The sequence below is a fragment of the Ylistrum balloti genome, unplaced genomic scaffold (assembly GCF_031769215.1).
Source record: "Ylistrum balloti isolate Yb309-2 unplaced genomic scaffold, AGI_CSIRO_Ybal_v1 Utg370948, whole genome shotgun sequence".
Taxonomy (NCBI): domain Eukaryota; kingdom Metazoa; phylum Mollusca; class Bivalvia; order Pectinida; family Pectinidae; genus Ylistrum; species Ylistrum balloti.
In genome coordinates, this window is record NW_026782534.1 from 854,991 (window position 1) to 870,264 (window position 15,274).

General features: G+C 35.5%; 1 protein-coding gene across 1 annotated transcript; it reads left to right on the top strand.

Annotated features, from left to right (window-relative positions):
- The first annotated feature begins 144 nt into the window (after positions 1–144).
- LOC132559664 (nucleoporin SEH1-like) lies at positions 145–13,481 on the top strand. Its single transcript, XM_060224280.1, has 10 exons — positions 145–323; positions 916–966; positions 1,296–1,517; positions 1,956–2,086; positions 2,640–2,732; positions 2,950–3,090; positions 4,457–4,547; positions 4,702–4,780; positions 6,397–6,553; positions 11,703–13,481. The coding sequence occupies exons 1-10, from the start codon at positions 213–215 to the stop codon at positions 11,800–11,802; spliced, it is 1,176 nt and encodes a 391-aa protein (XP_060080263.1). The 5' UTR covers positions 145–212; the 3' UTR covers positions 11,803–13,481.
- Positions 13,482–15,274: the final 1,793 nt, after the last annotated feature.

A 15,274-nucleotide genomic window follows, 5' to 3' on the forward strand; every position in this document is an offset into this window, starting at 1 on the left:
TCACTCCACACAGTGCTTCCGTTTTCGTCCCAAACACATTTTCTAAAATAACATATGATTGGACGAGTTGTCGTGTACTAACCAATCAACAACTCGGTTACTTCAGAAGCAGCTGAAGGGCCGCGAAGATGGAAGAACCAAACGTGTGATGTTGGAAATGTGGAGCTAATATAAAATTTAGATTGATGTGAATATTTCTATTGAATAATACCATGTTTGTAACTCGACAAATTCCAGCGGAACACAAAGATCTTATTCATGATGTATCATATGACTTTCATGGAAATCGCATGGCTACATGTTCAAGCGACCAAACCGTAAAGGTACAAAGCATTGCCAATAGCTTACTGGAGCGTCTAGTTTCGCTTTATACAAAAAATAGTAATAAGGCCTAACTTTGCGGTGCATAAATGAGGCTAAGTATCATTTACAGTATTACGACATTGTGAGACATATTTGAGACATGTTATTGCAATCCGCTCGTTAGAAGCTAATACTTGTTATACCCTAATAGAATTCCTATATGTATGGGAACAGTGAAATCGAATCAGTTGCAACGCCGTTAGAATTGAAATTGAAATTATCAGTTCAGTCTTCTTGGTCTATTACATACCTGGTATGCAAACTTATACAGTAATACATTGGTTGGATCTAGTTAGGGAATACAAAAAACTATTTTAATATCATTCCTTCCCAACAAAATGTTGAAGAACCTTACCTGAATACCTACTTGTGGTGTGCCATTGTATAAGGGAAATGAATTTTATGCTCTTGTCCTTCAGACTAATATATACTGTTTTAGAAAGAAAGGTTTATTGGTATACCTCCTTCATTGCATCTGTTCTTCTGTACTGTATAAGTTGAGTATATTGGTAATCTCAAAGAAGTGGTCTTATATGAAACTCTTTACTTCAGGTTTGGGATCTTGGTGAAGATGGTCAGTGGAATTGCACAGCAAGCTGGAGAGTAAGTTAACAAGATATTCAAATGTCTTATTCAAATAATTGCAAAGCATAAATCAAAATCAGACTTGTTTATTAACCTTGGATCAGATGTTGATTTCCTATAGTTACTAATGATAAAATGTAAGTAATGATTTCATCTACATATCCTTATTTACTCACAAAGGCCAAAAGACATTTGTAAAAGTTATAAATTATTTGGATAATTCCTCAGATGTTTTTTTTTTTTATTTCCCTCTGGTTTTGGTGTTACAACAGTGCACAAAAAGCATTATTTACAACAGATGGATGCAACTAAATATTGTTTGAGAGATGAATCCTTTTCGTTTACAGACTCACAGTGGATCTGTGTGGCGGGTTACTTGGGCCCATCCTGAGTTTGGCCAGGTCATTGCCACCTGCTCATTTGATCGAACAGCTGCAGTTTGGGAAGAAATCATTGGAGAGTATGGCAAGGGTAACCAGAGCAACTGGGTGAAGAGGTCAAGTTTGGTTGACAGTCGCACTTCAGTCACTGATGTCAAATTTGCACCTAAACATTTAGGATTACAGCTGGTGAGAAGCACAATGAATTCCATGTTCAACCCTATTCAGATATTGTAGCTTATACTCCAGGATCACAGCTATGATTTTAAGTTTCAACATAGCTAGGCTATATAATCATTTCATTGTAACAAATCAAGGTAAACAGACTATTGGTATGTTAGTTTAAGTATTTTCTCATCCTAACATCTCTAGTTTTCAAATTTTCTTCTCCGGCATCTTCAAATAATATGTACTCTGATTTCCAGATGAGTTCTTATTCTAGTAATTTTACAATAATCACTTCAATACAATATCCTTCAACATTTGTAAGAAAGGCTCATATGAGATGTTTGACTAATGTTATTCGTTGTTTCATTTGATGCAAACATGATTTCACCATCATTGTTATCTAAAGCTGATATTGAAAGACTTGATAATGCCAATGATACATATACATGGTAATTTTAGGCTACATGTTCAGCTGATGGGACAGTTAGAATATACGAGGCTCCTGATGTGATGAACCTGAGTCAGTGGTCCCTTCAGAATGACATACAGACCAAACTTAGCTGCAGTTGTCTGTCATGGAACATGTCAAGGTATTTACACTCCGTCCCCAGTGTCTCCCTCACCTCTCTCCTTCTATATACACATTTACAGACCAAATTTAGCTATAGTTGTCAGTCATGGTACATTTCAAGATTTGCACAGAGTCAGCCTCCCCCTTCAGATATGTATACATAAGTAAAGAGCCCCCCTCCCACTTTCAATCATGTATGAGTATGTACAGAGCCCCTCCACTTTCAATCATGTATAGGTATGTACAGAGCCCCTCCACTTTCAGACATGTATACGTATGTACAAAGTCCCTCTCCCCCTTTACACATGTATAGATGTGTACCTCATGAGATATCCATGAGCAAAAGACTAGTTTGATAATTTATCTATCAAAAGTTTAGAATGAGATTGCTAAAAACACTGGGTAATGTTAAGAGAAAATCTGTATTTGTTAACAGTGTAAACATATTATCCCAGTATTAGAAGTCTTTTTTGTTTCTGTGACAAAAGCAAATGATATTTTTGATCATTTTTCTTATAGGTTATGATGTGAAATTGTGAATGTACTTGGTAAATATTGTGTTTTTGTTGTAGAATGCATCCACCGATGATAGCAGTGGGGAGTGATGATGCCAGTCCTGCTGGTGGGGGGAAAGTTCAGATTTATGAATACAACGATAAGACAAGGTAATTTTCATTTGTATTAGCTACAAATTCAAGTTAGGTAATTATCATTCTACAGTCCTCAGACCGATGGTGACTGTACAGAAATGTGTTACAATAATTCTGTTGATTCTACAGCTTTCAAACTGAAGGTGTCTGTGCAGGATTATAAATGAAGAAAACAAATACTGAAATGTTTAGTGAAGCTACAGATTTTATGTGTACGTTTCATTCTTTACAGGAAATGGGTGAAAGTGGAAACCATCAATATTGTAACAGATCCGGTGCATGACATTGCCTTTGCTCCTAACTTAGGGAGGTCATATCATCTCCTGGCAGTAGCATCTAAAGATCTCAAAGTTATCAGCCTCACACCTCTCAGGTGACTTCTTATAATAATATATATACCAACACACATGTACTTACACCTTTCAGGTAACTTCTTATATATACACATGTACTTAAACCTTTCAGGAAACATATATATATACACTTGTACTTACATCTACACTTGTATTTACTCAAACCTCTCTTTATTTTCACATGTTCTTACACTTCTTGGTTGGCAAACCTGATATACATGTACTCGCATATCTCCTTTTGGTGTGACTCGACATAGCAGAGTACAAGATGAAATAGGTAAATTGTTGAGTTATGTCCCTTCGATCGTATTTTTAGTAAACCTAGTCAGAAGCAGCTTTTGATGAAGAGGAATCAATTTTGTATTCATGATGGATCTCCAGGGACCCCTAGGGCGGGAGGAGCAGGGCCCAATATTAAAATCCTCCTGTAGGAATGATTGACTTTTGTCTAAATTTGGCGTGAATCATGTTTGAGAGAAGGGGAATCAGTTTTGTTTAAATGGTGAATCTCGGCCCCAGGGCAGGAGGGGAGGGGCTCACTGGGGAAATGTGCAGTTTACAACCCCATCCCATAATTATGTATAGCATTGCTTGGCATATAGCGATAAACAAAAACATGATGTTAGAATTAGCCCGGGAGTCTGGCTCTACTTGTAAGGATTCAGATTCATGGTAATATATTTGAAACAGTTGAGATCCCCACCCACTAAACCATATATGGCAATAGTGGGCATTAAGAAATCAACACATTCACAATATAAGAACAGGCCCTGGTTGTGGCCTCACCCCTCTGGATGTATTGTCAGGGTGACGTCTTTCAAGCAAATGAAATTCCCACCCCATAACCATAAATATAAACAATTGCATGGTATCAAGAGATAAACACATTAGTTATGTGAAAATTGACCCTTGAGTGTGGCACACCTTCAGGAATATTATCTCAGGTCATATTTTTTATATAGTTGAGATACCAACCCGATAACCACTGGGAATCAAAAGAGAAAGACAGTAATGATATAAGAATTTACCCATTTGTGTTGCCCCATCAAAGAGGTTAAGTGACTGAGCTTTAATTTGGAAATATTTAAAATAACCCAACCTTTACGCATGTATAACATTGCTGGACTTTAAGTTCCAGGTGAATGATACAGGCCCTGTGGTTCCAGGTGAATGATACAGGCCCTGTGGGCCTCTTGTTTGAAAGTGATCTGTTAAAATGAGCTCAAATCACACTGAAGTTGTCATTAAGATAAAGATAACTTACAAATGATATATTTGTGGAGCTCTCCAGGGATTATAGTATTTTTCAGTCACTGTATGATGTAAAATGTAATGAACTTCACTATAAATTGTAGGAAGTAAACAATTGATATTTGATGTTTCCAGCACAAGAGATGCACCTCTAGCAGCAAATCAAGTCAACAACAACAAATTCACCATTAAAAGAGTAGCAGAGTTCACCGATCATGATTCAGAAGTAAGACTGAATTTTAAGAAATGTTCAATATTGTATGTTTCCAAGAAAGTAAAACAAATGTTATCTTTCAGAAGAAGTTATAAATGCATTAACTGAAATTGTTTGGAGGTATATTTCATTGTTTAAAGGTTGGTATTATATTTATTGTATTCAGGTTTGGAGAATATGTTGGAATGTGATTGGGACAGTGCTGGCCTCCTCAGGGGATGATGGCTGTGTCCGACTCTGGAAAGGTAGAGAATGTGATAGGGCCGTAACCTAGAAATCTTACTGTAGACTTGTAGTGAAAACCATTCCTGGCAAATTTTAAACTTATCTACCATGTACAAGCTGTTAAAAGATTTGACACCTCTGGATAGCATTTTGTCACGTAACTCTTCAGTTATCAGTGTAATAACACTCACTACCTTATTATATTTATTATTAGCTCACCTGGCTCGAAGGGTCAAGTGAGCTTATGCCATGATACAGTGTCCGTCATCTGTCTGTCCGTCCATCATCACATTTTCCATTTGAATGACTTTTTTTCAATAAGTAGTAGTTCCGAGTCTCTTGTATGAAGACTGCCGTTTGTGAAAAGAAATGACTTAGATATATATGATCTTCTGATTAACCCAAAGTTCTAGAAGCATGATATTTTTTCAGGTTGGTCTTTCGGACAAAAGAAATGCAAAACAAAATTACCTTGAATCATATTTAAGGTCATTGGGGTTAAAGACTTCCTCTAGTAAACCAAAAGTCTTGAGAAGTAGCATATCTGGTGGAAAAGAGTTTCTAAGTCAATGCCTGACAAATTTTGATACAAAAGAAAAAAAGAAATGACTTTTAATAGAGGTTGTAATTGCAACTCTTTAGAACCAAGTGTCAGAAGTTTATGTTGTGGAAATTGGATGAAATTGATTGGATTTGCCTACTTTGAATGCCAATGATGCATGTGTTAATGCATTTGTCACGGACATTGATTCATATTTTTGATGAACATTAAATTCCAAGTGAGTGATACAGGTCAATTAGTTAAACGTAATTTAACCTAGTGGAGCTGTGATTGGCCAATTATGATATCATAACTTCATGTTATCAAATGCAATGTGATGCCACAAAAAAGTGATGTAGAGTGAAAATATTAGCAATTGAGATTTTGTATCAGTCTTATAAAATGATTTTTTAACAGATGTCTCCATTAAAATTCAAATTATGGGGTAAACAGAATCTATTGTTTGTTTCTGCTGCATATGAGATTTATAAAATCATAGATTTTCTATTTTATCTGCCTGTTTGATTTTGGGACTGATGATAAAGAACAAAATGGCCAAAAGGCATCTTAGGTTTTTACTGTGAAATTTCATTTCATATGTAGGTTTTCCTTGGTCCCTAGTTGTGCCCATATTTGATTGTGATACTGGTTAGGAAAACAAAATACCTGACAAATTGTTATCTTGAATTTTGGCTATGAAAGATTGGTTTCACAATTCTTCAGATTTAAATTTTGTGTAAGCAATAGCAGAAACAGGAAAGAATAGAAAAAAGGAAAAGATTCAGCTTTTAAACATTAAACAATGGTGGACACTAAAATCCCTCTCTTTTAAACATTAAACAATGGTGGACACTAAAATCCCTCTCTTTTATACATTAAACAATGGTGGACACTAAAATCCCTCTCTTTTAAACATTAAACAATGGTGGACACTAAAATCCCTCTCTTTTATACATTAAACAATGGTGGACACTAAAATCCCTCTCTTTTAAACATTTAACAATGACGGACACTAAGATCCCTCTTAGATCCCTTTTTGTGGATGGTTGAAATTTGTTTTTGACAAAAATTGTATAAATGAATTTTTCTTGCCAGCAAACTACCTGGACAGCTGGCGGTGTATGGCAGTGCTGAAGGGGGATGGCACACACCAGCAGGATATGGACCGCTTGCCTGGGCTTGCTGCACTTTCTCAGCAACCTAGCTTCAACAGTAATGCTCAGACAGACATGGGGGTCAGCGGTAGTGTCAGGTACTTCAAGGTCACACCAGTTGCCTCCCGAGACCAAGTGGCCTGGCACTGACCATTGGTGGTTAATGGTTATCTGGAATGGTCACTTTAATAGAACCAAATGAAATAGACATAATTACCTAGTCTGTTTACAGTTTTGTCATTACCGGAAATAAGGTCAGATTGTCTCAACAGTTGACTATTCAATAAAATTGTGAGGTTGTTAACACAGATGGAACAAATAAAGTTTTGTCTCTGTTCAGTGATGGGGAGGGTGTATTACATCCCAGATGGGTTTAAATGAAAAGTATTTATTTCTCCTGTTACAGTGATGGAAGTCCTACAGCATTATACCCTATACAGACATTATATGTACAACTGTGTGAAATCTTAAGATTGTGTGTTCAGGTACTGATAATATTTCAGTATAGAATACATGCCCAACATGACATTTTACACTGAAAACTTCTAAAATGTTTTATTTAAGTAGTGTCGTGTGAAATTAGGTCTTTATTCAAATTTTTCTTTTCTCCACTAACTCTCTTTTGAATTGTTCTGTATACTATCAATTTGTGTATGGCATCTTTTCCTATTTTTAAAATATCTTTACGTAAGCTTGGTTTCCTACATGTTAACAGCTATCACCTTTACAGGTCTAATAATGTATAAAATTGACTCAGAACTTGGAGTAATATCGGCCTGGCCTTTGTTGGGCAGCTTTGAGTGGTTGTACACTGGGTTGGTTCACTGATGCTAGAGCGATGGCTACTGTTTTATCACATGTAAGCATGAGATCTGCACAGAAAATTCTCATTTACTAAATCAACCGCTTCCTGTAACTGTTTTGTAAAGGCTATTTTTTTTAACAACATGGCTGCTGTTTGAATATGTTCTTTAGAGCTGAAATTTGTGCGTTTACTTTGCTTGCATGTTTTCTCAAAAATGGTTTGCAGGAGGAATGTTATTATGTGGTAATAGAGATGCTTTGCCTTGTAGATCTGTACTTTAGAAGAATTTACATGTTATGCACACAAAGTTCACCAGCTTTATAATCTTTGCATCAGTGTTAATGCTTGCGTGCTGCTTTTAAGACGAACAAATCTCAATTGTATATTGTAGCAGATAATTCATTTTCATCATGTTTGGATGGTAACTTACAACTGACTTTGTCAAAACCTCCATTGGGACCCACTCCATTTCTCATCTGACGGGATTACTGTAGTATTTAATGATGATGATGATGAAAACTCTTTCATATTGATAAAATGTTTTGAATATAATCATTCAATGAATGGGGAAAAAAACTCCTGAGAACTCTTTAAAAAAACTAATTTACTTTTGAAAAAGCCATTTTGATTGAGGTCTATTGACTGAATGCAGCAACAATGATTGGAATGCAAGAACTGAAGTGAGATGTAGCTGAATGTTCCCCTGAATTAGAATATATCTTACATGATAATAGGGAATTTATTCAAAAAGGTCAATCATTTGATGTGTCAGGAGCCTTTGATGAATTTATTGATTAAGTGACATCAAATTATTTAATTGATGAGTTCAAAAATTTCATATTACATTGGAACTAGTGTAAGATTCTATTTATCATATAGCCAGTATTTCAGAAAAATATTGGAAAATCCTTTGACTTATCAAATTATCTATTTCATGAGTTCAAAAAACATATTACTTTGGCACAAGTGTAAAACTTCATTTATCGTGTAACCTGTATTTCTGAAAAATAGGACAAGTACTCTCTAATTAATTTCTTTATAAATGAACTTATTTTGACATGGATAATGCAGTTTTCACTGGACAATATTCATAGTGTTATTACAGGTGTCTGAACATATTTATGACACAACAAAACAGACCATTTATGTGTAGGAGCACTGCAACCAACACAATCATAATCTACATCATAGATTCAGTAAACAATAAACTAATTCTACTATTTACAAAGATGGCTGTCTCTTTTTATCAGAATTGTTCAGAGTATTAAGGCATTGTTTGGACTTCACAATTTGTGAAGATCTCCATGAACATTGTGCTGTATTAACCCCCCTTAACTGCCATAGATGACAACTGACAGTACTCCTGACTATTTGACCTGACCACTGTGTATAGTATATACATTCCTACTTACTGTAAATCACTTATTTTTCATGTGGAATTTATTTTGACATTAATATGTGAGGAGAGTCGATAGTAAATTCAAATCCCTCACTATGATTTGAACGTAAATAAATCTGGATGGCATCCATGTTGATTTGGTTACCTATATTGGAGCCATGAAGAATGTAGGATTCTATGAGCTCATTATTAATGAATTTGACGTCATTTCTAGAAGTGTTTTCAAAATAATTTTTTTGCGAATTTGTCTGAAGAGTTAAGTACGCTAAATAAAGTATTCATGAAATCTTGGTGATTTACAGTACATCTTACTAAAGGTATACAAGTATCATTTTCACCTACTTTATACCATTGTAATCATCAGATTTACAAAGTATCAACTTTCCTGGCACAAAAGTACATATGCACCTATGAATGATTTGATGTGTACATTTTGTCATCCTCATCAGACAAATAACCAGAAAAGTGTATTTGTAGAAGTATACTAAATTTTAATCAATCTTGAACTTAACTGATATATTTTCTACGTAATAAACACTTAATATACACTTGAAATTAAACCTTTTTTTGAATGGTGACTAAATGACCATTTACACCTCATAAACAAATAAATGTACATGTGATTATGTTGTAGATAAAAAGGACATGTCAATTTGATTGCCAGATTTGTAATTTATCTGATGAAGGTGCCAGAGTGCAGTTACTGAAATGTCACAGCTAATTTTCTCACTAGATGTGATACAGGAAATGTGTTCACAAATATATTTTTACTAACCGACCTGAAGGAAATGTTTCATGATAGGGTATTTGAGAGGATATCATAGGAAATAACTCATTTGTACATGTATGATGTTGATTTCAATTTATCTGTCATTAAATATGTAATAACTAGCTTTGCTTGTTTGTTATTTATAAATACACAAAAGTCATATCAAGGGACCATTGTTTTGGTATCAGTGAATCAACCCTGTATACATACTCAGCACCTTCTTGTGTGTATTGTATCTAATTAAATAACAATTTATGCTTGCCTTTCTTAGGACAGGAATCTCCAACACTTCTGGTTCTAATATTCTTCTTTCCATTCTTTCTGTCCCAGTTTTTTGTGATGTGTGTGTTTAGCTTGAACACAACTCCCTGGAATTCTTACTGGTGTTTAGGGTAGGATTACATTTCTTATTATATTTATTTCAACTTACTTGTCTTTGTGTTAAAAGCATGTTAAAGCTTCAGTTGGAGTACCTTCAGCATGCTGTGGTGAAGTGCTTGACCTGTTAAAATGAATTACATGTACATTTTGAATGACTTCTGATAAACTACAAGGTCAAAAGTAGTGATAAGGAATCTAGCTTGTCATGGTGAAAGCTATTGAGTTTGTACAAACAAATAACCTTGACATATGATGAAGGTCAAATGGGTCAAGTCCTCATGTAATGTTTGGTAAAGGATTGGAATATTGTAAAAAAAGATAGATTTAAAGCTTATTCAATGTCATGAAAGTACAATGTGTTGAAGACTCCACAAAACCTTGTGGTATTCAAAACAGCACTATATGTACTGTTCCAAAATTATTTTTTATGAAATACCTTGACCCACAAAGCAAAGTGTTTAAAAGATCTATGTAATTTTAACAGTTGCAGTGGTATTTAGAAGGTTTGTTGATCATATACCATATAAAACAACAAACCACATGTCGGATACTTGAATCCCATCAGCCTGTTTGACACATAATGATAGACATCATGTATGGCACATAGAACTTTTGGTATAAAGAATTTACACCAATTTCCATTCATATGAGATTAAACAAGTCTTGAAAAAAAGAAAAGAATTGTGACAAATTTCATGTTGGTATCTCCCATGAAACGGAAATGAATGTAAAATTCTCTTGATCACATTGTAAATTAGATACTATTGCAGATAATTTTGTGTATGTATATGATACCATGAAGTTCTGTAACCATAATGGGAACATTGAACTAATGGCTCAACTAGTTCATTATCAAACCTTTGTATGAGCAGAATGATAAATATACAAAATGTCAATGACCATAAACTAGTGGCATTTCTGTCATAGGACTCATAACAGAGACCTTGCCTACTATATGACATACTAGAGACCTTGTGTTTTGTACCACATACTAGATTTTGTCTATCTTGGAACAAATACCAGATTTTGTCTACCCTAGGACACATACCACAGATTTTGTCTGCCCTATGACACATACTAGAGATTTGTCTACCCTATGACACATACCAGATTTTGTCAACCTTTTGACACATGACAGGTACCAGAGACATTTTAAGCTATGACATATACTAGATACCTTGTCTACCCTATATCAAACTAGATATTTTGTCTTCACTGTGACACTAGAGATTTTATCTATTGTATGACACATATTACAGATTTGTCTACCCTCTAACATACTAGAGACCTTGTCAACCCTAAAATTTATACCAGTGATTTTGTCTTCCCTATTACACATACTAGAAATTTTGCTTACCCTATGACACTATTATGATAGAGATTTTGTCTACCACATGGCTGTTATTCCAGACATTGTCTACCTTATGACATATACCAGAAATTTTGTCTACCCTATGACGTATACTAGAGATTTTGTCTACCCTAGGACACATGACACTTATTCCAGACATTGTCTACCCTATGACATATACCAGAAATTTTGTCTACCCTATGACGTATACTAGAGATTTTGTCTACCCTAGGACACATGACACTTATTCCAGACATTGTCTACCATATGACACATACTAGAGATTTTATCTCCGCTATGACTCATAATAGAGACTTTGTCTACTCTATGACACACTCTTGAGATTTTGTCTACCCTATTACATAATAGAGATTGTTTACACATAAAATAGATTTTGTCTATCATATGACACATACTGGAAACCTTGTCTACCCTATGGCACAAAGATAATTGTCTACCATATGACACCTGTATACTAAAAGTTAGGAGTTGCCTGTTAGCACATACTTACACATGCTAACGTATGCTATGTTTTATTCCAGCTCACCACCTCCAGTGGCGAAAGGGAACATGAATATAAAGAGAAACTCAGGATGGCCCAACTTTAACACAAAAAAGGACCAAGGCAAGATGTACTACTGATCCAAAGCACCATCCAGTTATTACAGTCAATAAGCCTTTAAAGTAGCTGATCTCATATTATTGTATTGTCAAATTTTGATACATTATACTCAAAGTATATCAATATATATATAAATATACTCATTCAACTGAAAGACAAATAGAATGAAGCTATTTTTAATATGTTATATACAATATTCTTAAATGCTAGATGGAAGTAAGTGGTAGAAATTCAAGGGGTGACCATCATGTTGATTTCTCTAATTTAAAGTAAATCTGTAACTCTATGTACCACATCCATTTTACAGAGTTACTCCCCTTTAGTCATTCACAGGATCATACCATAATGTGTTCATGTGTGAAAACTGCTGCAAGTTTAATCATTCCCAGCTAAAGGGGCAACTCATCATTTTAGTTATTTTTTTTTTTTTACATTCATTTTTTAACAATTTCTGGGAATCGCTCATTACAGTTTCCATGGCAATATTGAATCATCTTTGTATCTAGTATAACTTTGGGATATCTTCATTTGTCATTTGTTAGAACAGCTAGTGTGCCTTAAATGAATGTCAGGGATTTTGATGTTCCATGTACTTTTTATTACCAGGATCTTCATGTGATTTTAAAACTGTACTATGATTTATGGGTATGTATTGTTTATTTGTAAAAGTCTTGCTGTGACCCCTAATGATGTATTCAGATATCCCTCTTTCTATATAAAGGACAATGTACAAAATGTATGAAGATATGGTTACACTTATATTTGATGTCCTTTGTGTTGCCCTGAGAACTCGGCATGTTTCTGTTTCCCTTTCCTTAGGCTCAATAGTTGGTACTATTGTACTTTACCTGGAATCAATAATTGTTCTTTTCTTTGAAATCCATGACTGGTTTCCATTGTCCTTGACGTGGAATCAACCACCAATTCCCGTTGTCCTTGACGTGGAATCAATCGTCAGTTTCCATCGTCCTTGACGTGGAATCAGTCACCAGTTCCCATTGTCCTTGACGTGGAATCAATCGTCGGTTTCCATCGTCCTTGACGTGGAATCAGTCACCAGTTCCCATTGTCCTTGACGTGGAATCAATCGTCAGTTTCCATTGTCCTTGACGTGGAATCAATCACCAGTTCCCATTGTCCTTGACGTGGAATCAATCGTCAGTTTCCATTGTCCTTGACGTGGAATCAGTCACCAGTTCCCATTGTCCTTGACGTGGAATCAATCGTCAGTTTCCATTGTCCTTGACGTGGAATCAATCACCAGTTCCCATTGTCCTTGACGTGGAATCAATCGTCAGTTTCCATCATCCTTGACGTGGAATCAGTCACCAGTTCCCATTGTCCTTGACGTGGAATCAATCATCAGTTTCCATTGTACTTTACATGGAATCAATCGTCAGTTCCCATTGTCCTTGACGTGGAATCAATCTCCAGTTCCCATTGTCCTTGACGTGGAATCAATCTCCAGTTCCCATTGTCCTTGACGTGGAATCAATCGTCAGTTTCCATCATCCTTGACGTGGAATCAGTCACCAGTTCCCATTGTCCTTGACGTGGAATCAATCATCAGTTTCCATTGTACTTTACATGGAATCAATCGTCAGTTCCCATTGTCCTTGACGTGGAATCAATCGTCAGTTTCCATCGTCCTTGACGTGGAATCAATCACCAGTTTCAATTGTACTTGACGTGGAATCAATCACCAGTTTCCCATTTCCCATTGTCCAATGGAATTGTTTTCAATTGTACTTTACTGGTATAAAGTATCGTCCTTGTTTCACCAGTTTCAATTGTACTTGACGTGGAATCAATCGTCAGTTTCCATCGTCCTTGACGTGGAATCAATCACCAGTTTCAATTGTACTTTACATGGAGTCAATAATTGTTTTCCATTTCCTGGTATAAAGTATTTGTTTCAATCGTCGTAACGGTATTGGTGTCTATGTTTTGTCCTTAACGCTGAGTGCCGAATATAATTGTGCATATAACACAGTATTGTTGCCCATGTTCCTATCCATAGACCTAAGAAGTCTTCCATTGGTATTAAGGGTTATCCATTGTATCAGGTATTGGTGTCTTTTGTCTTCAGATCCAATGATTACATGACTCGGGAGGGTATCATTTTTAATGGTTTCAGTCACTGAAAAGTGCGAGATCATGTTCTCATCTTCATTTTTTTTAATCAGAAAGAAGCTGTTATTTTTAACAGAAGATGTATATTTGTCAGTATTTTGTACATGACATTGGTCATACGCTGGCCACTTTGTATTGTTTTATACAAGTACGATGTGGGACCAAGTTTGTAGTAAGTTTTATCAGCTAATTAATAAATGTTTATAACATGTATACAACCAGAGGTATCCAAGTTGATGTTACATTAATTATCGTATAGGACCATTTTTCCGTTTATCGATTTACCACAATGGTTTGTTAATGAAATCAAGACGGACCTACGAATCTTCTTTTCGAGGCCTGTATTCACCTGAAATTTTGCATTAAAGTGCAGATAAACAGGATTGACAACATACAATTAAAGTTATTGTATTTCAGTGGGTCCATCATTATTTTTAAATACATATATCTTTAATAGATAAGGTTATAATACATTATGTTATTGTATTTTAAGGTAATAAAATAATTTTCTGTTGCAGAACATAACGAGTCTGTTGTTTCTGTGAACTCCCTCTCGGTTTCTTTCACACATACTCAGCTACATTGGACGAAAAATGTCGTTCTGTACAACATCTCCTTTGGATAGTACATACATTTGATAAAGTGGTTGAAAATATTTCAATCATTTCACTACCGGATGTAAGTAAGACTGTTCTGTCAGGTTCAATTACACTACAGGTTTCAAAACACCAGAGAGGCTTGGGTGGTCGGTGGTGCAGTGATAACACACTCGCCGTTCAGCTAGGTGTCCGTGGTTCGACTTCCCGTGGGAACACGAAAGGACAGAGGAGGGTCACCCCTCCGACCACGATTTACATGTAGGTTAGAACATTAGTTCGAGGAAATGGCGGGGGATTTAGTTCGGTTCAAGGAATGGTGAGGGATTTAGGTCTGTCAAGACTACACCAAGTTACCGGTCATCATGACACGAGAGATTTAGGTCGGTGTAGGTTTACTTACTATAGCAAATTAGACTTAAAAGCATCAAGATGTAAAAGCAGAGTCTACCTAAATGAAAACACGTCAGGTTAATTGGTCCTAATGAGCTATCGTATAGTCTTGGTGAAGCATCAAAACAAACATAGCCAGATACCTTGTGTGCCGACGATGTGTAATTTTTAAAGGAGTATATAAATGTTTCAGAGAATAAAAAAAATCAACCTATTATGAATTTTGCCAAGTACAGATTAAATGGGGGAAAGACAAGCTCATTGCCAAACAAACACCGGCTTTGACTGAAGTATGCATTCGCTGGATGTTTTGGGCGTGTCTGCATTGTATGAAAACATCAAAAACATTCATGCCTGTTACATTTTTTTA

What these genes read in the sequence shown, in the direction of transcription:
- LOC132559664 (XM_060224280.1), top strand. Translation starts at nt 213, where the DNA reads ATGTTTGTAACTCGACAAATTCCAGCGGAACACAAAGATCTTATTCAT. An exon ending in CAAGCGACCAAACCGTAAAG is followed by an intron (nt 324 to 915) that starts GTACAAAGCATT and finishes TCTTTACTTCAG; the next exon opens with GTTTGGGATCTTGGTGAAGA. An exon ending in AACATTTAGGATTACAGCTG is followed by an intron (nt 1,518 to 1,955) that starts GTGAGAAGCACA and finishes TGGTAATTTTAG; the next exon opens with GCTACATGTTCAGCTGATGG.